Below are 27,164 nucleotides of genomic sequence, written 5' to 3'. Positions count from 1 at the left end.
TGGTGTGCTGGCTATTTAATATATACAAATAGTTAGGCTTAATTAGCGTGTAAAATGTATTGTTATAATAATTATAATTTCTTGACATTGTACTATTACTAAATTATTAGTAATATTAAAAGTTGTAATAGAAATAATAAATAGAAGGATAAGAATTTATACAACACATCAGTCTCTGAAGACAACTCCCTTTCTCCCCCTGTCGGTCATACATGGTTAATACAGAAGAGAAAAAAAATCGGATTGTTTCAACTGCATTATGGGTATTGTAGTTTTCCGCGCTTTTTGCCCAATGAAATAACCATGCTTTGAACGACAAGTACCACAATCCATTGCGCAAATAAATCTGACTGCCACAGTTGCGGCGTTTTGACAGCAGCAGCAGTCGCCCTCTGTTCAGCTCGTTAGAACAGGCAACCATCCACTCAACGTATTGTTGTTCCTTTGTTCACCGTCACACCGCCACCAGTCGTCGTTGACCGCCTCAAAGAATGTCTGACGGCGGTGGGACGGAGGAAAACTCCGGCACCATGGAGGTGTCGGCCGTTCAGACGGTCGCCGATACATCGGTGCTGCAGAAGCACATTCGGAAGCTGGTACCGCTGCTCCTGGAAGATGGCGGCGAGGCCCCGGCCTCCCTGGAAACCGCCCTGGAGGAGAAGAGCGCCGTGGAGCAGATGAAAAAATTTCTGGCTGATTCCCAAGTTCACACCATCCTGGTCCAGAGAAATACACTCAAAGGTACAGTTAGCAAGACGTGTTGTGAACGTTACCCAACGTTAGCTGATTTGAAGAACGTTAGCTTCCACACATTTCTCTTTCCACTGTAAATATCAGCCTTACATGCGTGTTACAATATGTGTGCAAATGATTCATTTACCAACAACCTTTAAAATGTTAGCTACGTTAACATTTTATCCGAGCTAATGTTTATTTAATAAGTATTATTTGACAGTTGGGTAGGTAACGATGCTAGCTAACCTAGCTTGGTCATTGTAAGTCAGCTGCGCCACACTGGGTGTGGAAATGGAAAACGACCAGTATGACAACAATAACGCTGGTTGACACTGAGGAAAACGAAAATGACAGACGCCTAATATTAACAAAAACACAGCCTGTGCACCAACAAATTGTGGAAATTCAAAGATAATTTGTCTTTTGATCTGCAAATAGGCTACGAGTCATGTTTACAGCATCTTTGGTTTCTATCATGTGAACCGGGTGGTATCAAAGAAAACATTATTTTCAGTGTCTTCCAGGCAAATTCAAAGTGAAGTGTTTATCCTTACTAATGTTGTAAAAGTGCCGAACCTTGATCCCTTGATGGTGCATATGACCAGCCACTGACTCACTGCCACAGCCTCAGCCTATTCGTCTATTTGCACTAAGAATAAATGCTGCAATGCAGAGAGTGCAATATCTGCAGATGGCTATCTTTTCCTACCAGCCATGACTTCATAAGCCAGGAAAGGCGGGGACATAGATGGATGAAAGCAGACCAAGCCGTTAAATTGCACTGTCATCCTAATTGTAATAATAATAATGAATACTTTATTGATCCCCTTGGGGAAATTGCGACATGATGCAACATGGCTCCACTATATACAGACAATAAGTTTCTAGTATACAAATATTTTATCTTATTATTAGCACTACTAGTGACCTAATGATGAACATTTTCAACAAACTGTTTATATGGATGCTCGGTAAGTTGCAGTTTATTTCACTTAGAATGAGATCATAGTTTGTCTCACAAATCTTAAGCAATACATTTTCCTGTGTGTTATATGTTCTGTATGATGGTTATTTTTATAAAGCCAAAGCAAACAACAGTATCATTACTGATTACTGATGGCACTATCTAAATAAAAAACTATATATGTATAAAACAAATATTTCACTGCATTATATACATATTATATATTCAATATATGAACAGATGCTGTTTTATTCTTCACACAGAGGATGTTGGAGATGAAGGAGAGGAGGAGAAGGAAAGCATAACCTATAATGTTAGCATTGATATACACTATGGGATCAAGTCCAACAGGTAAATTGAAAGTATTGTTTGGTATAATACTATAGCATTTAATTCCATTTGTAAAACTGAAAAGAAAACTGTTGAAGTTGCTTATTTACTTCCACTTCTGCAACTTTAATCGTGTTCCCTAATTTCTTTCTGCAGTTTGGCTTTGATCAAAAGGACAGGAGTCATTGATGCAGACAAGCCCATATCAACCCAGGTTCGAGTTCTTACCCTAAGTGAGGATTCTCCCTATGAGACTCTCCACTCTTTCATCAGCAATGCTGTTTCACCTTTCTTCAAGTCCTATATCCGCGAGTCTGGCAAGGCAGACAGGTGAGTGCGAATGTGTTTTTTTTTTTTTTATTCATCAATTGTTTCAGAATCTTCTGTTAATTAAACAGAATTGTGAATTTTGGTATTGACTGTGGCACTAATGGAAATTTAATCCAAAACACCAATGTCTCTGCCGTCACCTTCTAGAGATGGGGATAAGATGGCTCCCTCTGTTGAGAAAAAGATTGCAGAGCTGGAGATGGGCCTTCTCCACCTGCAGCAGAACATTGAGATTCCTGAGATCAGCCTGCTCATCCATCCCATCATAACAAACATCGCCAAGCAGTGCTATGAGCGCGGAGAGAAGCCCAAGGTCACTGACTTTGGTGACAAGGTGGAGGATCCAACCTTCCTGAACCAGCTGCAGTCTGGAGTCAACCGCTGGATTAGGGAGATCCAAAAGGTAATAGGCTTTTCTGTAAAATCAGATATTTAAACAAAATAACAGGTGTATGGAGTAACATTTACTTGTATTCACCTCTTGGTTTATTTGTCTCTTCTGTCCATTCTTTTATCAGGTGACAAAGCTAGATCGTGACCCTGCTTCAGGCACAGCCTTGCAGGAGATCAGTTTCTGGCTGAATCTTGAAAGAGCCCTCAACAGGATCCAGGAGAAGAGAGAGAGCCCTGAGGTTCTGCTCACACTGGATATCCTCAAACATGGCAAACGTTTCCATGCCACTGTGAGCTTTGACACTGACACTGGTGAGTAACATTCAGTGTTTTCTTTTAATGACTCATTCTCCCTTTTCTGGCAGTTTACACAATTTCTTATTACTTTACTTCCTACAGGTCTGAAACAGGCTGTGGAAACTGTCAATGACTACAATCCTCTAATGAAGGACTTTCCTCTCAATGACTTGCTCTCTGCCTCGGAACTTGATAAAATACGTCAAGCTCTGATGGCCATATTTACTCATCTGAAAAAGATTAGGAACACAAAGTATCCTATCCAGAGAGCACTGCGTTTGGTAGAAGCTATCTCCAGGGATTTGAGTTCCCAACTCCTCAAGGTGTTGGGCACAAGAAAGCTGATGCACGTTGCTTATGAAGAATTTGAAAAGGTCTGTGTGGTTGGATCTCAACTGAAACCTATTGTGTTTACTCTCCTGAAGTATATGCATAATTAATCTACTCTGAAGATTTTTTTTTTTTCATAAATGCCCCTTCATTTTCTGTGTGCAGGTGATGGTAGCTTGCTTTGAAGTGTTCCAGACCTGGGAGGATGAGTATGAGAAACTTCAGGTGCTCTTGAGGGATATTGTGAAGAGAAAGAGGGAAGAAAACCTGAAAATGGTGTGGCGTCTGAGCCCTGCCCACAGGAAGCTCCAGTCCCGTCTCGACCACATGAGACGTTTCAGAAGACAGCACGAGCAGCTGAGAGCTGTCATTGTCCGTGTGCTAAGGCCTCAGGTAAAATTCCACTGTGGTCTTCTGTATAAAGTTACAGTTATTTGAATATTCTCCTTTTGTGGGACCTTAACTTAAAGTAATGAATGAATTTCGCACCTGATTGTGTCCAGGTTTCCGCTGTGCCACAGCATGCCCCTGGGGAGACAGTTGAGCCTCAAGATATGAAGGTTGCTGGTGTTCTCTTTGATGCAGCTGATGCTAATGCTATTGAGGAGGTTAACCTGGCATATGAGAATGTCAAAGAGGTTGATGGTCTGGATGTGTCTAAGGAAGGCATGGAAGCCTGGGAAGCTGCCATGAAGCGTTACGATGAGCGCATCGACCGTGTGGAGACCCGTATTACTGCCCGCCTGCGTGATCAGTTGGGAACCGCCAAGAACGCCAATGAGATGTTCCGCATCTTCTCCCGCTTCAATGCTTTGTTTGTGCGCCCCCACATCCGTGGTGCAATCCGGGAATATCAGACGCAGCTCATCCAGCGTGTGAAAGATGACATAGAGTCACTGCATGACAAGTTCAAAGTGCAGTATCCTCAGAGCCAAGCCTGTAAGATGAGCCATGTCCGGGACCTGCCACCTGTATCTGGATCCATCATCTGGGCCAAGCAAATTGACCGTCAGCTGACTGCATACATGAAGAGAGTGGAGGATGTTCTGGGAAAAGGCTGGGAGAACCATGTGGAGGGACTGAAGCTGAAGCAGGATGGAGATAGTTTCAGGGCTAAACTCAACACTCAAGAGATATTTGATGACTGGGCCCGCAAGGTATGGAGTTTATGATGGTTTTTGCATTTCTATGATTTCTTAGTATTTGTAAATTATATCGATTTGCTTATTGATCTGATTATTGATTTTTAATCACTCACATTGCTTTCTTTGTCAAACAGGTCCAACAGCGTAACCTTGGTGTATCTGGCCGCATCTTCACCATCGAAAATACTCGTGCCCGAGGACGCACAGGAAACATGCTCAAGCTTAAAGTCAACTTTCTGCCAGAGATCATCACTTTGTCCAAGGAGGTCCGCAACCTGAAGTGGCTGAGCTTCCGTGTTCCTTTGGCCATTGTCAACAAAGCCCACCAAGCCAACCAGCTGTACCCATTTGCCATCTCTTTGATTGAGAGCGTCCGCACCTATGAGCGCACTTGTGAGAAGGTGGAAGAAAGGTCATCTATCTCCCTGCTGGTAGCTGGGCTCAAGAAAGAGGTTCAGGCTCTGATTACTGAAGGCATCACTCTGGTTTGGGAATCCTACAAGCTGGATCCATATGTTCAGAGGCTGGCTGAGACTGTCTTTAATTTCCAGGAGAAGGTCAGTGTGGAGGCATTGTGACCAATCAACATTGTGCCTTCTGTATATTTAGAGACTTGATCAAACTTTTTTTCTGCTGTATGTTTTCAGGTGGATGATCTCTTGCTGATTGAGGAGAAAATAGATTTAGAGGTCCGCTCTCTGGATACTTGCATGTTTGACAACAAGACCTTCTCAGACATCCTCAACCGAGTGCAGAAGGCTGTGGATGATCTCAATCTGCACTCATACTCTAACCTGCCCATCTGGGTCAACAAGCTTGACATTGAGGTTGGTACCACAAATCAGCAAAAATTACCTGTTATTCTCATGGTTGTTAGATAACTGAATAAAATATGTCTGAAGGGGAATATTGAAGCTTTTGTTTCTTTACTTCTGGATAGCTTTAACAGCACAGATGTTTTTGTTGTTGTTTAGATTGAACGCATCCTTGGAGTGCGTCTACAAGCTGGCCTTAAGGCCTGGACCCAGGTGCTCCGTGGACAGGTAGAGGACAAAGCTGATGTGGACATGGACACAGAGGCTCCACAAATGAGCCACAAACCTGGAGGCGAGCCTAAGATCAAGGTCAGAATTGTGACTAGTGACTCTGTATTGCCTTTTTCCATCTTTTTTGTTAGTTGTGTATATGTTAATAACTAACTGAATATCTGAAGAGAGCTGACTGTTCTGTTGTTTTTTTTTATCCCCAGAATGTTGTCCACGAGCTGAGGATTACTAACCAGGTCATCTACCTAAACCCACCAATTGAAGATTGCCGCTACAAGCTCTACCAGGAGATGTTTGCCTGGAAGATGGTCATCCTTTCGCTTCCCAGAATTCAGAGTCAGAGATACCAGGTGGGCAAGTTAAATAGTTTGTATGTGATACTGATGACATGATTAAGAAAGTGCCCCCTAATAAAACATGATGGCAAAATGTGTTTACACTGCTGTTACTTTTGTTTTATCTAAGAAAGTCACTTGTTCTTTACCAGGTTGGTGTCCACTACGAGCTGTCAGAGGAGGAGAAGTTCTACCGAAATGCCTTGACAAGGATGCCAGACGGCCCTGCAGCTTTAGAAGAGGCCTACAATGCAGTGGAAGATATTGTCAGTGAGGTTGAGCAGTATGTTAAGGTAAGAGCCACCTTGTACAGTATTAACAATACAAATACATTGTTTCATAATTTTTATGCAGCTTGAACTTCATTGTGTGACTAGATACATTAGCAGTAAGTAATTGCACTGTTATGTGTTTTTTGTTTTGTCCAGGTATGGCTGCAATACCAGTGCCTGTGGGACATGCAAGCTGAAAACATCTATAACCGCCTGGGAGAAGACCTTACCAAGTGGCAGGCCTTGTTGGTCCAGATCCGCAAAGCACGTGGAACCTTTGACAATGCAGAGACAAGGAAAGAGTTTGGACCTGTTGTCATCGATTATGGAAAGGTAATGATGAGTCTCAGTTTTAGTTGTTGTATATGAAAATCTTAACAATCTTAACAGAGTCTTGAAAAAAGCTAAGGAATAGGCCTCTATGTACATATCCTAATTTATACAAATCCTTTGTAATCACAGTGCAGTATTTCTGCTTTCCTGCGACTCCAACTTCCCATATTAAATGTGTGTGTATTTGTGTCCACAACAGGTCCAATCCAAGGTTAACTTGAAGTATGACTCCTGGCACAAAGAGGTTCTCAGCAAGTTTGGACAGATGCTTGGACAGAACATGCAGGACTTCCATGCCCAGATTTCCAAGGTAACATGTACACTCACAATGTATAGAAGTTTATTACAGTGAACTAGATCTCCTTTCTAATCACGTTTTCTTTTCCCTGACTAGTCCCGCCAAGATTTGGAGCAACATTCTGTGGACACAGCTAGCACCTCAGATGCGGTCAACTTCATCACATATGTACAAACCTTGAAGCGCAAGATTAAACAGTTTGAGAAAAATGTGGATGTAAGTACTTCAAACATTAATTATTCTTCTCTTTGTTTATTTGTCTAACTGCATAATTTAAGAACAATTGGTTCTAACTATAATTTTGCCCCCTTTTGCCTCTAGTTATTCCGTAACGGGCAGCGTTTGCTGGAGAAACAGAGATTCCAGTTCCCTCCTTCTTGGCTCTACATTGACAATATTGAAGGAGAATGGGGTGCCTTCAGTGACATAATGAAGCGCAAAGACACAGCTATCCAGCAACAGGTGGCCAACCTGCAGATGAAGATTGTCCAGGAGGACAAAGCTGTGGAAAACCGCACGACTGACTTGCTCAATGACTGGGAGAAGACAAAACCAGTTGCCGTAAGTGAGACTGAGGCATGTTATTAAATTTGCTGTAATAAACTCAAAGTTTTTGTACTATTTTGGATACAGCTGCTAATTTAGTAGAATAAGAAAAACTTTTTAATATGAATTTTAGTCATCTAAGGTAATTTCATTAAATGTCTTCATTTTTTTCCCATTAATTTGACATTTGTCAATATTTAACTGTTCCATCAGGGTAACCTGCGTCCAGAGGAGGCTCTTCAGTCTCTGACCATCTACGAAGGCAACTTTGGCCGTTTGAAGGTTGAAAGAGAGAAGTGTGCCCGTGCTAAAGAGGCCCTGGAGCTCACGGATACTGGTCTGCTTAGTGGCAGTGAAGAGAGGGTGCAGGTAAAGCTGCACACACTCTTCAAATGAAGATGAATTCATGCATGACTTAGCTCTAATATGTTTTTTTGTTTTTTTGGGGGGGGGGTGTTTGTGGTTATTTGTAGGTGGCACTAGAGGAGTTGCATGACCTGAAGGAGGTGTGGTCTGAGTTGTCTAAGGTTTGGGAACAAATCGACCAGATGAAAGAACAGCCATGGGTCTCTGTACAGCCTCGCAAGGTAAGATATGCACATTAAGCATCCAAATGACTACAGTTTGTTTATAAATGTGTCAAGTTATGTTGCAATTATGGTTTTATGTGTTTGTAGCTTCGTCAGAGTCTGGATGCTCTTCTGAACCAGCTGAAGAACTTCCAAGCTAGACTGAGGCAGTATGCTTCCTACGAATATGTCCAGAGGCTGCTTAAAGGATACCTGAAGGTTGGACAACTCTTCTTTTTTTCCTGCCCACATGAAGCAGAATATTTGCCTAATGGGATTTTCAATTCATTGTCTATTTGTTTCTTTCACAGGTTAACATGCTGGTGATTGAGCTCAAATCAGAGGCTCTCAAAGACCGCCACTGGAAGCAGCTGATGAAACGTTTGCATGTGAATTGGGTGCTGTCAGAGCTAACCCTGGGACAGATCTGGGATGTGGATCTGCAAAAGAATGAGATGGTGGTGAAGGATGTTCTCCTGGTAGCACAGGGAGAGATGGCTTTGGAGGAGTTCCTCAAACAGGTGAAGATGACTTATCCTTAAAAGATTATTTAGTTTTGTTGTGATTTACATCTTTATATACAACTTATTAACAGTTCCTCTTATGGCATTTCAGATCCGTGAAGTGTGGAACTCGTATGAACTTGACCTGGTTAACTATCAGAACAAGTGTCGTCTGATCAGAGGATGGGATGATCTCTTCAACAAAGTCAAAGAACACATCAATAGCGTGTCTGCTATGAAGTTGTCACCTTACTACAAGGTAAAAAAAAATTCATTTCAATCATTAGTCTGAATTATTAATTGGTGTATTTTGTTTTAGAACTGCATTCTTTTTTTCCTCACAGGTGTTTGAGGAAGATGCCCTGAGTTGGGAAGACAAGCTGAATCGGATCATGGCTCTGTTTGATGTTTGGATTGATGTCCAGCGTCGTTGGGTCTATCTGGAAGGCATCTTCACAGGCAGTGCTGACATCAAACATTTGCTGCCTGTAGAAACCCAGAGGTTCCAGAGGTAAACAAAGATCCCTAAATTTAACAATCCTGAACCTATCTGTAAATTCTTCTTCAAAATTTAAAGGGATTACCAGTATTACTTTATTGGTAATACTGTTTACCATAACATTTCCTACTGTAACTTAATGCCATTTCTCTGTTTATTACCCTACAGTATCAGCACAGAGTTCCTGGCACTGATGAAGAAGGTGACAAAATCTCCTTTAGTGATGGATGTACTGAACATACAAGGAGTACAGAGGTCCCTGGAGCGTCTGGCTGACCTTCTGGGAAAAATTCAGAAAGCTCTTGGAGAATACCTGGAAAGAGAGCGATCGTCATTCCCCAGGTAGTAAAATAACTGATGCAGAGCAAATTGAAGGAGAGAATATACACTATCACTCAAAAGTTTGGGATCACTTTATTTATCACTCTATTTTACCACCTCCAAAGCACCCCCTTAGACTATCGCACTGCTTGACTAAAGGTATTAAGCAGTTCTAGCATCTTTTCTTTTGTTCTGCATCTTACAAATGTTCTTCTGTTTGATCCAAAGACCTCAAACTTGGACTCATCTGAAGATAACACTTTTAAGTCTTCCAGTGTCTAATGTCTGTGCTCTTTTGCCCATCTCAATGGCAATTCTGCCATGAAGTCCAGCATCCTGAAGTGTCCTCTTCACTGTTGATGCTGACACTGGTGTTTGACCATTTAGTGTAGCTAACCTAAAGAATGAAGAACTTTAATTTATTAATGTCTTTTTTTCTCTCTATAGGTTCTACTTCGTCGGAGACGAGGACTTGCTTGAGATCATCGGCAACAGCAAAAATGTGGCCAAACTGCAGAAACACTTCAAAAAGATGTTTGCGGGAGTCTCCAGCATCCTGCTTAATGAGGACAACACTGAGGTGCTAGGAATCTCGTCCCGTGAAGGTGAGGAGATTCTCTACAAAACACCAGTTTCTATCACAGAGCACCCCAAGATCAACGAGTGGCTGACTCTGGTGGAGAAGGAGATGAGGGTGACACTGGCCAAGCTGCTAGCTGAGTCTGTCACAGAAGTCACAGGTTTCAACAAGGGCACAGCCAGTGACCTGACACAGTACATTAACTGGATTGATCGTTACCAGGTTAGTATTGAGAGCATTTTAATTTTGCTATACATTATATACATGCAAATCATGGCAACAATTCATTTTATTTATTTATTTTAATCTGCACAGGCCCAGCTGGTGGTCCTGTCCACGCAGATCGCCTGGTCTGAGAACATAGAGTCAGCACTGACCACGATTTCTGGTGGCGGGGACATGACACCCATGCAGGGAGTGCTGTCAAATGTGGAGGCCACCCTCAACATGTTGGCTGACACTGTGCTGATGGAGCAGCCCCCACTCCGCAGGAGGAAACTAGAGCACCTAGTCAGTGGGATTTCTGTATAAAACTAGATTTTAAAAATAACTTATGAAAACTTCAAAACTGAAGTTTTTGTCATTTTCCCTCACAGATCACAGAGATGGTGCACCAACGAGATGTAACCAGAACGCTGATCAAGAACAAGATTGACAACCCCAAGTCCTTTGAATGGCTCAGCCAGATGCGCTTCTACTTTGACCCCAAGCAGACAGATGTCTTGCAACAGCTGTCCATTCAGATGGCCAATGCAAAGTTCAACTATGGCTTTGAATATTTGGGTGTCCAGGACAAGCTTGTCCAGACCCCTCTGACAGACCGCTGCTATTTGACCATGACCCAGGCTCTGGAGGCCCGTCTTGGGGGCTCACCTTTTGGTAAGGAATGATTTTACATACAAGAGATGAATAATTATTTTTGCAAAAAGTACTATTTTTCATTTAACTGAGATTGTTCTGTCATCTAGGTCCTGCCGGCACAGGAAAGACTGAGTCAGTGAAAGCCCTTGGTCACCAGCTTGGCCGCTTTGTTCTGGTTTTCAACTGTGATGAGACATTTGACTTCCAGGTACATGACTGTTTTCAGGTTTTTTTGGTCTATTTATAGGCATTGTCGTTCACAGAATCAAAACAATAATCTGTCATTGAATTGACCTTTTATTTATCTTCTCTTTTTGTTTTTCTTTAGGCCATGGGTCGTATCTTTGTGGGTCTGTGTCAGGTTGGAGCCTGGGGCTGCTTTGATGAGTTCAACCGTTTGGAAGAGAGGATGCTGTCTGCTGTCTCCCAGCAGGTCCAGTACATCCAGGTGGCTTTGAGGGAGCATAGCAACCCCAACCGAGACAGGAGTAAGTTGGAACATGGGTGTCATAAAATGAAGATATCGAGTATTATACAAACTTGCTATTGTTAAACACAAATTGCCAAGAGGGATCCAGAACTTTCTCAGAGAGGAAAATTATGAGAAGCATTATTCATAGTTGAGACAGTAGATTTTTGTCTCCATGTTCTCCACTAGTATTGACTTAATTCTACATGTGAACTGTGTGAAGAAGCTGTAATCTGTCACCCTTTTAGGTGTACCAGTCACCACAGAGCTCCTGAACAAGCAGGTGAAGGTGAGCCCAGACATGGCAATCTTCATCACCATGAACCCTGGTTATGCTGGACGCTCCAACCTGCCAGACAATCTGAAGAAGCTCTTCCGCAGCTTGGCCATGACCAAACCTGATCGTCAGCTCATCGCTCAGGTTATGCTCTACTCTCAAGGTTTCCGCACTGCAGAGATCCTCGCTAAGAAGATTGTGCCCTTCTTCAAGTATGCACCATGTTTGTCTAAGAAATGTAATAATAGCTTAGAGAAAATGTTTAGTTACTTTTAGTTTCTTCTCTGAATTAATTCTTTGCCTCTTTCAGGTTGTGCGATGAGCAGCTGTCATCTCAGAGTCACTATGATTTTGGCTTGAGAGCTCTGAAGAGTGTGCTAATTAGTGCTGGCAATGTCAAGCGTGAGCGCATTCAGAAGATCAAAAGAGAAAAGCTTGAGCGTGGAGAGGATGTAGATGAGAATGACATTGCAGAGAACCTCCCTGAACAGGAGGTATGAACAATTATAAATGTAGAGCTTTCAAATTAACTTTCTGTATCATTTGAGAAGCAGAAATTTGAATGGTTATTTTAATTTTATGTTCTTTATTTAGATCCTCATCCAGAGTGTGTGTGAGACAATGGTTCCCAAGCTGGTGGCAGAGGACATACCGCTGCTGTTCAGCCTGCTGTCAGATGTGTTCCCTGGAGTCCAGTACCAGCGTGGAGAAATGACTGCTCTGAGGGAGGAGCTGAAGAAGGTCTGCGGGGAGATGTATCTCACCTATGGAGATGGTGATGATGTGGGCAGCATGTGGGTGGAGAAGGTATGTAGCTGAATTGGTTTAAAATGTTTATTTAGACCATCTATATGTAGTATTATAGAGCCATGTTTCAGCCTCCAGAGACACTGATGTCTGGTCATCGTCACAATTAAATTCTGCCATATTCAGGTGACTTTAATGTTCTGGTGTTTTTCTTGCAACCTCCTCCAGGTGCTCCAGCTGTACCAAATCACACAGATCAACCATGGTCTGATGATGGTGGGTCCCTCAGGTAGTGGGAAAACCATGGCATGGAGGGTGCTGCTCAAGGCCCTGGAGAGACTCGAGGGTGTTGAAGGTGTGGCTCATATCATTGACCCCAAGGCCATCAGCAAGGACCATCTATATGGAACCCTGGACCCCAACACTCGTGAATGGACAGATGGCTTGTTCACACACATTCTCAGGAAGTGAGTTCTTTAACACAGTTTGTTTATTTAAACATATTTAGCAAAATTTGAATGTTAAGTAAAATTCTTAATACAAAATTTTAGGATCATTGACAATGTTCGAGGAGAACTGCAGAAGCGTCAGTGGATCATTTTTGATGGTGATGTTGACCCTGAATGGGTTGAAAATCTCAACTCAGTGCTGGATGACAACAAGCTGCTCACCCTGCCCAATGGAGAGCGTCTCAGCTTGCCACCAAATGTAAAAGCACAGTACCTAAAACCCAGGCATTTTTTAAAAATCTGGTCTTGTGAAAGGAAAATTATTTACCCTGAGTTTCTCCACAGGTGCGTGTGATGTTTGAAGTGCAGGACCTGAAATATGCCACACTGGCCACTGTGTCTCGCTGTGGTATGGTCTGGTTTAGTGAGGATGTCCTCAGCACTGATATGATCTTCAACAACTTCCTGGCTCGCCTTCGCAGCATTCCATTAGATGAGGGAGAGGATGAAGCTCAGCGTAAGAGGAAGGGCACAGAAGACGAAGAAGAGGCTGCATCACCAATGCTGCAGGTAAATGATGGAAAATACAAAAAAAACATGACGTGTCAAACACTTCTTCTTTAATGATGATGTACTCTGTTTTCTGTAGATTCAGCGTGATTCTGCAGCCATCTTGCAGCCTTACTTCACCTCTACCGGTCTGGTGATCAAGGCCTTGGAGCATGCCTCCAAGATGGAGCACATCATGGACTTTACCCGCCTGCGCTGCTTGGGTTCCCTGTGCTCTATGCTACATCAGGCCTGCCGTAATGTGGCACTGTACAACAACAACCACCCTGATTTCCCAATGCCTATTGATCAGCTGGAGAGATACATGCAGGTAAGACTCTGCTTTCTCCTCTCCTGAACCTGACACAATCTTACATGTTGCTGTTCTTGTATCAAATTGGAACACGATATCACTGCAAAACTGTATTTTATAGTAAAACTGTTCATGTATCTCTTTGCAGAGATATCTGATTTACGCCGTGCTCTGGTCCTTCTCTGGTGATGGACGACTAAAGATGAGGGCTGAGCTTGGGGAGTACATTCGTCGTATCACCACCGTGCCCCTCCCCTCAGCTCCCAATGTCCCAATCATTGACTATGAGGTATGGCCTTGTTGTGCTAAAAGGAAGTCTAATGTTCCGTAGCTTTTAGTTGTACATTTTCAAAATGACCACTGCTTTGTTTTCTTCCCATTTAGGTTTGCATCTCAGGTGAATGGCAGTCCTGGCAGGGCAAGGTACCCCAGATTGAAGTAGAGACCCACAAGGTGGCATCCCCTGATGTTGTGGTTCCCACCCTGGACACTGTTCGCCACGAGGCTTTGCTTTACACATGGTTGGCAGAGCACAAGCCACTGGTGCTGTGTGGTCCTCCTGGGTCTGGAAAAACTATGACCCTGTTCAGTGCTCTCAGGGCTTTGCCTGATATGGAGGTGAGAGACCAGCTAAAAGAATGTTTGGATGATGTGTTTAAGTTAAAAAATGTTTACATCACTCTACTGCTTTGAATGTTGCAGAAAGTTTGTGCATAGTTTGAAATTTATCTTTTTTTTTTTTTATTGTGTAAAATTTAAAAGGTAATTTGTAAATGATTTTATTCAGTTATTCTGAATTTCAGAATAACTGAATAAAGAGAACAATATTTTGTAATTGACAAAATATTTAATTACTAAATTTCCTCCTCCTTTTTAAGGTTGTGGGTCTCAACTTCTCCAGTGCCACCACCCCAGAGCTGTTGCTGAAGACCTTTGATCACTACTGTGAGTATCGCCGCACCCCCAACGGTGTGGTCCTCGCCCCTGTCCAGCTGGGCAAGTGGTTGGTGTTATTCTGTGATGAGATCAATCTTCCAGACATGGACAAATACGGCACACAGAGAGTCATCTCCTTCATCAGACAGGTCTGATAAAATGTTTGCAAATAATTACAAATGTAACAGCATAATTGATTCATTTTCCAAATAATTTTGCCATATATTGTGATGTACTATATGTTAAGAGATCCTTTGTCTTCCTTTTGCAGATGGTGGAACATGGAGGTTTCTATCGTACGTCAGATCAGACTTGGGTTAAACTGGAGAGGATCCAGTTTGTTGGAGCCTGTAATCCTCCCACTGACCCTGGCAGAAAGCCTCTGACACACAGGTACATGCACAGACTGCTCATCTGACCAGGACATATTCAACTTTCAATTCAATTTCTGCACTTAAAAATACACAACATATGCCAAGTGCCTAACAGCACCTATGTTATGTTAGGTTTCTGCGTCACGTTCCTGTGGTGTATGTGGACTATCCAGGCCCAGCCTCTCTCACCCAGATTTATGGAACATTCAATCGTGCCATGCTGCGCCTCATCCCCTCTCTACGTACCTATGCCGAGCCTCTTACTGCTGCTATGGTTGAGTTTTACACAATGTCTCAGGTAAATAAACAGACAGAAGAAAAGGAGGATATTGTGATTTTAATGTTCTTATTACAAGTCTTAATTTACATTGTTAATTTTTGATGACACTACTTATTTAATCCCCTTTTCACTTGCAGGAGCGGTTCACCCAGGACACCCAACCCCATTACATCTACTCTCCCAGAGAGATGACCCGCTGGGTGAGGGGTATCTTTGAGGCTTTGCGGCCTCTTGAGACTCTGCCTGTTGAGGGGCTTATCCGAATATGGGCCCATGAGGCACTTCGCCTCTTCCAGGATAGGTATGTGCAAGTTTTATCAAAGCTTTATGAAAGAGTAATGATTTTCCTGAGATTGTTAGGAGTGTGAGTAAAATCTCAACAATGTGAAACCGTATTTCAGGCTGGTTGGGGATGAGGAGAGAAGATGGACAGATGAAAACATCGACATGGTTGCTCTCAAACACTTCCCCAACATTGATAAGGAGAAGGGTCTCAACAGACCTATCCTATACAGCAACTGGCTGTCCAAGGTAAACTAGCAACAGCTCAAAAGTGCTGTCATATTAATGTTTTGGAAATGAGAAATTAGAATGTACCTATGAACTTCAGCACTTTAATTTCGATGAGTTTCTTCTTTGTGGATGCAGGACTACATCCCTGTGGAACAAGAGGAGTTGAGGGACTATGTAAAGGCCCGTCTGAAGGTCTTTTATGAAGAGGAGCTGGATGTCCCACTGGTGCTGTTCAACGAGGTGCTGGACCATGTCCTCAGGATTGATCGGTGAGTAAGCCTTGGAGCTTCTTTAGATTAGTGCTGCTTGTTGACTTCAGAAATTCACAATTGTTATCTTTGTTTTGTGAGATGATTTTAACAGTGTAGCCTATATGTTTCTGTAGAATCTTCCGTCAGCCTCAGGGCCATCTCCTACTGATTGGTGTTAGTGGGGCAGGAAAAACAACTCTGTCTCGCTTTGTAGCCTGGATGAATGGACTTAGTGTCTACCAAATCAAGGTTGGTAAAATGCTTATAAATATATTTAGAGCCATATTTGTTTATTTGCCTGTGAGTATTTATTTTGCTTGTATATGTGCTATCAGGTACACAGGAAATACACTGGAGAGGACTTCGATGAGGATCTTCGTACGGTTCTGCGTCGCTCAGGTTGCAAGAACGAGAAGATTGCATTCATCATGGATGAGTCCAACGTGCTGGATTCTGGCTTCCTTGAGAGAATGAACACACTGCTGGCCAACGGAGAGGTAGTTTTCTGCCTGCAGAGTTGTAAAGCAGCAGTTTTTATTGTTGACCTCTCTTCTCACTGAAGAAACTGTATTTTTGTTCTCCAAGATAAACAATGCATTTGCCTGTTGTTCATGAAATGTTCTGGTTCTTAATGTATGTTAACTGTAACATGTAGGTTCCTGGCCTGTTTGAAGGAGATGAGTATGCCACCTTGATGACTCAGTGTAAGGAGGGAGCCCAGAAAGAGGGCCTGATGCTAGACACACATGAGGAGCTGTATAAGTGGTTCACCAGCCAGGTCATCAGAAACCTCCATGTGGTTTTCACCATGAACCCGTCATCCGAGGGCCTGAAGGACAGAGCTGCCACATCTCCTGCCCTCTTCAACAGGTATAGAGACATAGTGTAAACACTCTGCATCCATAGATGTCAAGAAATTAAGGAAATACTTGTAATTGTGGAGTTTCTTTGGTAAATAAAAACTCTCCACTATTCCAGGTGTGTGCTGAACTGGTTTGGAGACTGGTCCACAGAGGCTCTTTATCAGGTCGGTAAGGAGTTCACCAGCAAGATGGATCTGGAAAAACCAAACTACAAGGTGCCAGACTACATGCCCATTGTCTATGACAAACTGCCTCAGCCACCATCTCATCGCGAGGCTATCGTCAATGGCTGTGTGTTTGTACACCAGACACTTCACCAGGTAAAGATAGTTGCAGTGGTAGTTGAAGATTGTGACTTGCTTTGGCAGAAAATGCACATTTGGAAATATTACTTCAAATGTTAATTCTTAACAGGCTAACAACCGTCTGGCCAAGCGAGGTGGTCACACGATGGCCATTACTCCTCGCCACTATCTGGACTTTATTAACCAGTATGCCAACCTGTTCAATGAGAAACGCAGCGAGTTGGAAGAGCAGCAGATGCACCTCAACGTTGGTCTTCGTAAGATTAAGGAGACTGTTGATCAGGTAAAATAATTTTTATTTTCCTTCATTTAACGTGCTTGCATACAGTTTAGTACCATTTTATTTCACTTGTTTGTCTCAACCTAAAAAAATTCAGGCCCCACAAACCAAGAATTGTCATTCTGTTAGCATTGAATCTTTTACAACTTCCTGATTGCACTTATGCTGCTTCATTAGGTGGAGGAGCTTCGTCGTGACCTGAGAATCAAGAGCCAGGAGTTGGAGGCAAAGAACGCTGCAGCCAACGACAAGCTGAAGAAAATGGTCAAAGACCAGCAGGAGGCTGAAAAGAAAAAGGTTTGTCCTAGAAGACAATCACACTGGTGATAAAATCATTTTTAAAATGCTGTTTACCTGTAGATGGGATTGTTATAGCTATGTATTACAGAGAGTTGGATTTATCGAACCACGTACATTTGCTTATGTGTTTCCAGGTGATGAGCCAGGAGATCCAGGAAGCAGTGTACAAGCAGCAGGAGGTGATCAAAGACAAACAGCTGAGAGTCAAACAGGACCTGGACCAGGTGGAGCCTGCTGTCATTGAGGCTCAGAATGGTACAGTGGTTCATTTACTCACATCCAAGTATGTTATATGAAACGTTTCCATAGAGAAATGGTTTGTTACATACTTTGGTTAACAATCAAACTATATGAATTCATTGCAGTGTATTGTACATCTACATAAGTCAGGAGATTATTGGACGATTATTGTTATTCATCGTATTTTATTGTTCTTTTAATATTTTTTTCTTTTTTATTACAATATTTCCTGATGCTTATTTCTGGTGTACGGGATTCCTGTTAACTACTTGATCTTCACTTGCATCCTCCCCTCATCACTGCTCCTTCCTTATCATAATCGTCACCTTGTTCACCTGATGTTGATAGCTGTTAAGTCCATTAAGAAGCAGCACCTGGTGGAGGTGCGTTCCATGGCCAATCCACCAGCAGCCGTGAAGCTGGCCCTTGAGTCCATCTGCTTGCTCCTGGGAGAGAGCACTACTGACTGGAAGCAGATCCGATCCATCATCATGAGAGAGAACTTCATTCCCACCATTGTTAACTTTTCTGCTGAAGAAATCAGGTGAAATAAGAGAGAATGTATTTGAAAACTGTTAACTCAAGAGCTCCCTTTTTCTTTCTCTCTGACTTTCAAATTCCTTCCCTCCCCTCTCGTGCCCTAAACTCTCCCCATACTTCCCTCCTCTTATTGCCTATTTCTTTAAAACGCATTCCTCCTTCTACCTAACTAGCTGTGAGTTCTATTAAGCGGCAGCATCTAGTAGAAGTACGGGCTATGACCAATCCTCCAGCTGCAGTCAAACTGGCCCTGGAGTCTATCTGCCTTATGCTTGGCGAGGAGACCAATGACTGGAAAAAAATCAGACAAGTTATTATCAGGGACAATTTCATCAGCAGCATAGTCAACTTTTCCTCTGAGGAAATGAGGTACCGGTGTCAAAATGTCTGTTTAGACTTTATCTAATGGAAGTTCAAATGATATTTAATCAGTTTATTAATCAAAGACACCTGTGATTGTTACTTGATTTTAGGTTTTTGGAATACAGTCTGTTTGGATTATTTTGTTGAATCAGATCATGAATGCACGGTAACTTGTGGTTATTGAACCCTTTCCTGTTAGTTGTCCTTGTTATAGTATAAACTGCATCCCTTTCCCAACTAAACAAAGTTTTAATGAACCTACACAATACTCAGTTTATCCCTATTTAATTTCCATTGATTTGTGACATTAAAGTATTTGGCTGTTAAAGGGGCTGCCGTATCCTAACCTGTTTGCTTGGTTCTATTTTATGCAGTGACTCCATTCGGGAGAAGATGAAGAAGAACTATCTCTCCAACCCAAGCTACAACTACGACCAAGTCAACAGAGCCTCACTGGCCTGTGGGCCTATGGTGAAATGGGCAATTGCTCAGGTAAGACACTACAAACAATATACAAATTAAAATTATAATTGCGTAAATAGAGTACCCCTTTAACATATACAGCGTCCTTCCACTAGCTCAATTACGCTGACATGCTGAAGCGTGTGGAGCCTCTGCGCAATGAACTGCAGAAACTTGAGGATGATGCCACAGACAACAAGACAAAGGCAGAGGAGGTGGAGCAGATGATCAGAGACCTGGAGGCCAGCATCGCTCGCTACAAGGAGGAGTATGCCATACTCATCTCAGAAGCCCAGGCCATTAAAGCTGACCTGGCTGCAGTTGAGGCTAAGGTAACAATTCATCAAACTGGTGCCTGGTTGTGGTGTTATTTGAAGAATCTTCAGCTTCACTTTGCTCAACTCTTGGTCTTTCCTCCAGGTCAATCGCAGCACAGCCCTACTGAAGAGTCTGTCAGCTGAAAGGGAGCGCTGGGAGAAGACGAGTGAGACCTTCAAGAACCAGATGTCCACCATTGCTGGAGACTGTCTGCTTTCTGCAGCCTTCATTACCTATGCTGGGTACTTTGAACAACAGATGAGACAGAACCTGTTCACTACCTGGTCTCACCACCTACAGCAGGCCAACATTCAGGTACTTCAAATTCTAAAGTAGAATTAGAAGTAGAAATTGTATGTGATATTTTGCTTGTTTGATAATTGTCCTTCTCATATCTGTCACGTATAGTACAGTTACACAATCAGGTAATTACTAAATCCACTTGTCCTAAAATTCTTCCTTAGTTCCGTACGGATATTGCAAGAACCGAGTATCTGTCAAACGCTGATGAGAGGCTCCGCTGGCAAGCCAATTCTCTTCCAGCTGATGACCTCTGTACTGAGAATGCCATCATGCTCAAGAGGTTCAACAGGTCAGTATCGTGTCTCATCTGCATTGCAGTATGTGTCAGTTTTGTTACTGCTATTATTACCTGTATTTCTGAGCATTAGTTGATCATGAGCTGGTTATACAGCCATACTGATCTATTCTATACCATGTTCCTGTCTAGGTACCCACTTATCATTGATCCATCAGGCCAAGCCACAGAGTTCATAATGAATGAGTACAAAGACCGTAAGATCACCAGAACCAGTTTCCTGGATGATGCCTTCAGGAAGAACTTGGAGAGTGCTTTGCGTTTCGGAAATCCATTGCTGGTCCAGGTAAGAGTGGTTATTTTATTACAACATTTTCTATGTGTTCAGTGTGCACCACCTTTGTATATTTATGGTCTTATATTCCACCTCCCCTAAGGATGTTGAAAGTTACGACCCCATCCTGAACCCAGTGCTGAACAGAGAGGTCCGCAGAACTGGAGGGCGTGTCCTCATCACTCTTGGAGACCAGGACATTGATCTGTCACCTTCGTTTGTCATCTTCCTCTCCACACGAGACCCAACGGTGAGGATTCACGACTGCTACATATTGTTAAAGAAATTTAAACAAAGACAAAGTCAAAACGAAAATAATCAGTCATCAACAGGCACTTATTTAGATATTAGAATATAGTTTACCACTCATTAAAATGATACAAAGATGGTACAAAGAAGTTAATCAATGTTGTGTCCTATTTATGTGCAGGTCGAGTTCCCACCAGACTTGTGTTCTCGTGTGACATTTGTCAACTTCACTGTGACACGCAGCAGTCTGCAGAGCCAGTGTCTCAACGAGGTCCTAAAGGCTGAGAGGCCTGATGTGGATGAGAAACGTTCTGATCTCCTCAAACTGCAGGGTGAGACCAGAACAGACATACTAACAGAATGAACACTAAGAGGAACCTACAATAATTTAGACTCGCGTCATGGTTATGTGAAATAAGAAATCCCTTTAATGACTTATTTCCTGTCTCTTAGGTGAGTTCCAGCTGCGTCTCCGCCAGCTGGAAAAATCCCTGCTGCAGGCCCTCAATGAGGTCAAGGGCCGTATCCTTGATGATGACACCATCATAACTACTCTAGAGAACTTGAAGAAGGAGGCAGCTGAGGTGACAAGGAAGGTGGAGGAGACCGATATCGTCATGGCTGAGGTGGAGGCAGTGTCGCAGCAATACCTGTCTCTTTCTTCTGCCTGCAGCAGCATCTACTTCACTATGGAGGCTCTCAACCAGGTCAGTCTACATCTCACTTGCTACAATATCTTTTTTTTTCCCTTTTCTCTAAATGTGTCTGACTAATGCTGATCTGCAATCAATGAGTTAAATTTCCACACCATGTGCACCCTAACCTAAGATTGTTGCCTATTTTTTCCAGATGCATTTTCTGTATCAGTACTCTCTTCACTTTTTCCTGGACACCTACCACACGGTGTTGTACGAGAATCCGAACCTCAAAAGTATCAGTGACCATTCACAGAGACTCGCTCTCATCACTAAGGATCTCTTCCAGGTATAGACCTTTTCTATTCTTATTAAATAAAATAGACTTTTATGAGGGTCATGGACAAATATTTGCTTGTCCACGTGAATGTAGGTGGCGTTCAACAGGGTAGCTAGAGGTATGCTGCACCATGACCACATCACATTTGCCATGCTGCTGGCTAAAATCAGCTTAAAGGGCATGACCAGGTAAGACACCAATATTAAATAAAACAAGACTTAAAACAAGGTTTCTTAATATTATCAGTCATCTTTAATCCCCTGCATTTCAATCCATTTATTTGCAGTGAGCCGTCATATGATGCAGAGTTCCAGCACTTCCTGCGTGGGAAGGAGATTGTTCTGACCGGCACCTCACTGCCTAAAGTAAAAGGTCTGACCTCTGATCAGAGTGAGGCCATGGTCCGCCTCAGCCGCCTGCCAGCATTCAAAGACCTGGTGGCTAAAGTTGAGGCTGATGAGGTGAGTATTGACACTACTGTTGTTTTGTTGCTACATCTTGATATTAATCAGAATCTGTGTCTGCATATGTTTGTATTTATCTGCAACCCCATAAACATTGTTTGAATAAGATGACCATGATAATCACTTTCTTTCCTTTTTTTTTTTATTTCAGCAATTCTTTATGTGGATTGAGAGCAACACTCCAGAGCTGGCTGTTCCTTATCTGTGGTCAGAGGAGAAGCAGTCTAGTGAGTATATAAGTTTATTATTTGAAAATTAGCACTGTCAATAGGGCTGAGTAACTCATGATTTAAATATTTTTTGTATTCAATTTTTTTTCCAGCTCCCATTGGTCAGGCAGTGCACCAGATGTTGCTGATTCAGGCCTTCCGCCCCGACCGTCTGCTGGCCATGTCACATATTTTTGTCTCAAAGGTTCTGGGAGAGGCCTTTATGAGCATCATTGAGCAGCCTCTGGACCTGGCTAATATTGTGGACAGTGAGGTGATGAATAATATTAAGTCAATCATTTTTAACTCCAGAAATATTTGCTGTTGTCAATCCTGTTGAATTATTTTCTGATTTTGCTCTCTTGTCCTGTGTCTCTAGGTGAAACCCAGCACTCCAGTTTTGATGTGCTCTGTACCTGGGTATGATGCCAGCGGGCTGGTCAGAGATCTTGCAGCTGAGCAGAACAAACAAATCACCTCTATCTCTATTGGTAAACAATCAATTTGTACTTTAAACGTACAAATAAAAGATCCTGCTAAGCTTAGTGAGCATAATGTAAATGTCTGTGTTCTTGTACTACAGGTTCAGCTGAGGGCTTCAATAAGGCTGACAGAGACATAAATACTGCTGTCAAGTCTGGCAGGTGAGTGATGTTTGAAAATTTGTGGCAATGTGCAAATTGTTTTGTTTGTTGGTGTATTTCTATCCTGACTATTTTCATTGTGTAGGTGGGTGATGTTGGAGAACGTCCACCTGGCCCCTGGCTGGCTGATGCAGCTGGAGAAGAAGCTCCACTCTATGCAGCCACATGCCAGCTTCAGGCTCTTCCTGACAATGGAAATCAACCCCAAAGTAAACCACATCGCACATGACCATGACCAACATTTTATATTCACTGAAGACTTCAGTGACAGCTCAGCTATGAATCAATTCTCACCTAGTCCCACTGTGTACTACGTTTTCCTGCCAGGTGCCAGTGAATCTGCTTCGAGCTGGACGTATCTTTGTGTTTGAGCCTCCTCCTGGTGTCAAGGCCAACATGCTCAGGACTTTCTGCAGCATACCTGTGGCTCGCATGTGCAAGGTAACATAAACTGTCACCAAAACAAAAACGTAACCCAGTCCTGTCGGCACAATTCCAACTCATTTGTTGTCTGAATGACTGAATTTTTCTACAGGCTCCCAACGAGCGTGCCCGTCTCTATTTCCTGTTGGCTTGGTTCCATGCTGTCATCCAGGAGCGTTTGCGCTATGCTCCACTGGGCTGGTCCAAGAAATATGAGTTTGGAGAGTCAGATCTCCGCTCTGCCTGTGACACAGTTGACACCTGGCTTGATGACACCGCTAAGGTCAGTCTGTTGCAAAAACATACACACTGCTATAAATGTGTCGGTATAAGACGTATTTCTTGTGAATGTAAAATCCTGAAGGATCGGTGTTGGTAGTGTGCTAAAACCATGATTTTTCTTGCCACACTACGTCTGTACACATTCACAGGGTCGTCAGAACATTGCACCAGATAAGATCCCCTGGGCAGCTCTGAAAACTCTGATGGCCCAGTCCATCTACGGTGGTCGCATCGACAATGAGTTTGACCAGCGTCTGCTCAACACCTTCCTGGATCGCATCTTCACCAAAGGAAGCTTTGATAGTGAGTTCAAACTGGCTCTCAAGGTTGATGGACACAAGGACATTAAGATGCCTGATGGCATTCGGTGAGTAGTGGCTCATTCTTAGCTTGTAAAATTAAACCACTTGTATGTTTTGAAAATAGAAAGGCCATGATCTGTCGACCACGACCAGTTAACTATGATTTTAACCATCATTTGTTACAGACGTGAGGAGTTCATGCACTGGGTAGAGATGCTTCCAGACACTCAGACTCCATCTTGGCTTGGGTTGCCTAGCAATGCTGAGAAGGTCCTGCTCACCACTCAGGGTAGGCTGCAACTGGTCATCTCCATTATCTGCACTCTGTGTTCTGTCACAGGAGCCAGAACAAAGCAAATCCTGATTCCTCTTCTTCTGGCCATCTGTTTATATGTCATGTTTCCACAGAGCACATCATTAACCATCTGTCTCTTTCTATTCCAGTGTCTTAATGCTTTCCTTTACAGGGACTCAGTGCAGTAGGACATCGCAGCGTCTTTTCGTGTCTGCTTTTCCAAAGTTGGCTTTGGAAAAGCAGACACTAATGGAAAGAGCATCTTCATGGTGCTCTCTCTGCTAATCTTTCATCTTCTCATTATGGTTTCACAAATAGCTTAATCATAGGTAGCCATACCATTTAGCTGTGTAGTTGTAGTCTAGTTGTAGTTATAGCCATTGTACTTTCGAAGGTACTCTGCCTGAGAGGAGGTGTGCGTCACCTCACCCTCCAGCAGCTGTATTTCACAGCCATCATGTTGCTTTGCTAAGATGCTATCCCCACTCCATTTTTAGACTAGGATTACAAGTATCTACCTGCCTCCCTCTTCCCTTAGCTCCAGCATCATATTCTCCCTCCCTGGCTTGTCCAATTGATTTCCACACCTCCACACCTACTATTCCACCTCTGAAGCATCTATCCCTTGGACAACCCTCCACTCCACTCCTTTTTTATCCTCATCCTTATTTTCCTTCAGACTTGAGTTACTAGAGTTCTTACGTTCATTTTATTTACAGGCCTAGTCATTCAAGAATGCACTTAATTTGTCTTCTTGGGAATTATGTTGAATGTTACATTTGATGCAAATGTTGCCTGAAACCTTGAGTGTCTTTTGTCTTACCCAGTGTAAACCTCTTTTTTTTGTCTGGCATAATTCCTTTATTTTGTAAATCAAACCCTGTATTAACACTTTCTTAAGGTAAGCTGTTTGTTTCTTTGTTCCACTATTAATTTCTTTTCCCCTACCTCCCATCATGGCCTTGTCTTCCACCACTCCCATTCCTATCGTCCTTCTGCTGCTCCCTTCACTGGGCTGTGCAGGCACTGACATGATGGGTAAGATGCTGAAAATGCAGATGTTGGAGGATGAGGATGACCTTGCCTATGAGACGGAGAAGAAGGAGCGCACTTCATCCACATCTGATGCCCAGCCAGCCTGGATGAGAACCCTTCACTCAACTGCTTGCAACTGGCTGCACCTCATGCCCCAAACAGTCAATCCACTTAAACGCACTGTGGAGAACATCAAGGTAATGGCAGAATTAAGATGAAAGCCGGTTGGTAAGCAGCCTTAAGGCTTCAAGTATCAAGTGGTAAAATTAAAATGGTGAAAGGCAAAGGGTTGAATTTTAGTGGATGAATATGCACATGCTTTTATTTTTTTGTGTGTCTGCTTTAATGTTTACTTTGTCCAAACACACAAACACCAGGACCCGCTGTTCCGCTTCTTTGAGCGTGAGGTGAAGATGGGCGGAAAGATGCTGCAGGAGGTCCGTCAGGATCTGTCCGATGTGGTTCAAGTGTGTGAGGGCAAAAAGAAGCAGACCAACTACCTGCGTACACTCATCAGCGACCTTGTTAAAGGTAAAAATCCTACTTTTCTACTGTCCACTTTTGTTTTGTTTGTATGAAATGAAATACACAAATACAGGGAAACCACTGAACACATCAAACATCTTACTGTCTTATACTTGAAGTGAATAGCTGTCATAAACCTTTTCTGCAGGAATCCTGCCTCGCAGCTGGTGTCGTTACACAGTTCCAGTGTCTATGACTGTGATCCAGTGGGTGGCAGACTTCAGTGAGCGAATCAAACAGCTGCAGCAGATCTCCCAGGGAGCTGCCAGTGGGGGTGCAAAGGAACTGAAGGTATTTAGGTAGAATATTGGTGTTTGTAGTCGAGACTCACTTACAGTATTGTTACTTACCACTTTCCTTTGTCTCTCCTTCTCTAGAACATCCATGTTTGCCTGGGCAGTCTGTTTGTACCAGAGGCTTATATTACTGCAACTCGCCAGTATGTGGCTCAGGCAAACAGCTGGTCTCTGGAAGAGCTGTGTCTGGAAGTCAATGTCACCACTGTGCAGGGTGCTGCTCTGGATGCTTGCAGCTTCGGCATCAAAGGTCAAACAATAAGAGCAAAGAATACAGACTGACAGTTATATTTTTAAATACATTAATATACGTATTAAAGAACTGCTCCTCTAATACTCCATCTCTCTAGTTTAAAGGTTTTAATGAAATGTTACTGTTCCTTCCAGGCCTGAAACTGCAGGGAGCTACTTGTGCCAACAACAAGTTGTCTCTGTCCGCATCAATCTCCACTGAGCTGCCGCTCACTCAGCTTCGCTGGATCAAGCAAGGCAATGCTGAGAAGAGGCACATGGTAAGAATATGAATACACAACATGTGTCAAATAATTTTAATTGTTAGGGAGGATTTGGCCCATTAGAATGCTTTGGTGTTGGCTTTTTCATCACATGTTGTTATTTTTCTCAGGTGACTCTTCCAGTATACCTGAACTTCACCAGATCCGACCTTATCTTCACTGTTGACTTTGACATTGCCACCAAGGAAGATCCTCACAGCTTCTATGAGCGTGGAGTTGCCATCCTGTGCACAGAGTAAATGAAACGGGCCATTCCTTAAGACCTGAGGGTTTTTGATTAAACCTTACTTAATCTTACATTCATACCCTGCTAACAACCATTTAAAGTGTAGTATGTAGTTTGTTGCATTCCATTATTAAACATAGAAATGTTTGTAGAGCAGTAATGAACATGTAACCAGTAGTGTTTTGAGAAGGTGTTTTAGAAGGTCAAAGAAATGTTGTCAGATGGTAAATGGAGAGAAAATGAAATGTGGACAAGGAAAGTTGAGAGGAAAACCTGTTTTTATGAAAGAATCGGTATGTTTTTAGATTGAATAAAGTCAGAAGGTCATGAACTGCA

The 27,164-nt window shown here is 42.8% G+C and overlaps 1 protein-coding gene across 2 annotated transcripts; it reads left to right on the top strand.

The window, feature by feature from the left end:
* The first annotated feature begins 348 nt into the window (after positions 1–348).
* Positions 349–27,164, top strand: dync1h1 (dynein, cytoplasmic 1, heavy chain 1). 2 transcript variants are annotated; one of them, XM_026339235.1, is made up of 78 exons: positions 349–741; positions 1,963–2,050; positions 2,186–2,359; positions 2,507–2,762; positions 2,878–3,064; positions 3,152–3,423; positions 3,545–3,772; positions 3,883–4,536; positions 4,659–5,081; positions 5,172–5,351; positions 5,499–5,648; positions 5,774–5,920; positions 6,058–6,198; positions 6,334–6,510; positions 6,710–6,820; positions 6,905–7,024; positions 7,130–7,369; positions 7,568–7,723; positions 7,828–7,941; positions 8,032–8,142; positions 8,235–8,444; positions 8,539–8,685; positions 8,771–8,937; positions 9,094–9,267; positions 9,694–10,048; positions 10,142–10,336; positions 10,423–10,705; positions 10,795–10,895; positions 11,016–11,175; positions 11,405–11,645; positions 11,744–11,927; positions 12,028–12,240; positions 12,409–12,647; positions 12,732–12,888; positions 12,975–13,199; positions 13,279–13,509; positions 13,640–13,780; positions 13,876–14,109; positions 14,370–14,576; positions 14,699–14,820; positions 14,934–15,099; positions 15,219–15,382; positions 15,483–15,612; positions 15,730–15,863; positions 15,980–16,094; positions 16,181–16,342; positions 16,501–16,715; positions 16,824–17,028; positions 17,123–17,296; positions 17,471–17,590; positions 17,728–17,848; positions 18,547–18,742; positions 19,111–19,228; positions 19,315–19,530; positions 19,619–19,831; positions 19,981–20,108; positions 20,247–20,400; positions 20,492–20,638; positions 20,819–20,969; positions 21,091–21,344; positions 21,487–21,621; positions 21,706–21,800; positions 21,899–22,073; positions 22,228–22,303; positions 22,399–22,559; positions 22,665–22,776; positions 22,869–22,929; positions 23,015–23,138; positions 23,257–23,370; positions 23,465–23,635; positions 23,784–24,001; positions 24,122–24,225; positions 25,255–25,463; positions 25,644–25,797; positions 25,940–26,082; positions 26,169–26,337; positions 26,475–26,599; positions 26,713–27,164. In XM_026339235.1, the coding sequence occupies exons 1-78, from the start codon at positions 492–494 to the stop codon at positions 26,839–26,841; spliced, it is 13,923 nt and encodes a 4,640-aa protein (XP_026195020.1). In that variant the 5' UTR covers positions 349–491; the 3' UTR covers positions 26,842–27,164. The 2 variants fall into 2 exon arrangements, with proteins under 2 accessions (XP_026195020.1, XP_026195019.1); XM_026339234.1 differs by lacking the exon at positions 18,547–18,742 and adding an exon at positions 18,182–18,377.

Source organism: Anabas testudineus, chromosome 22 (assembly GCF_900324465.2).
Source record: "Anabas testudineus chromosome 22, fAnaTes1.2, whole genome shotgun sequence".
Lineage (NCBI taxonomy): Eukaryota > Metazoa > Chordata > Actinopteri > Anabantiformes > Anabantidae > Anabas > Anabas testudineus.
This window is presented reverse-complemented; position numbering and strand designations above follow the sequence as displayed.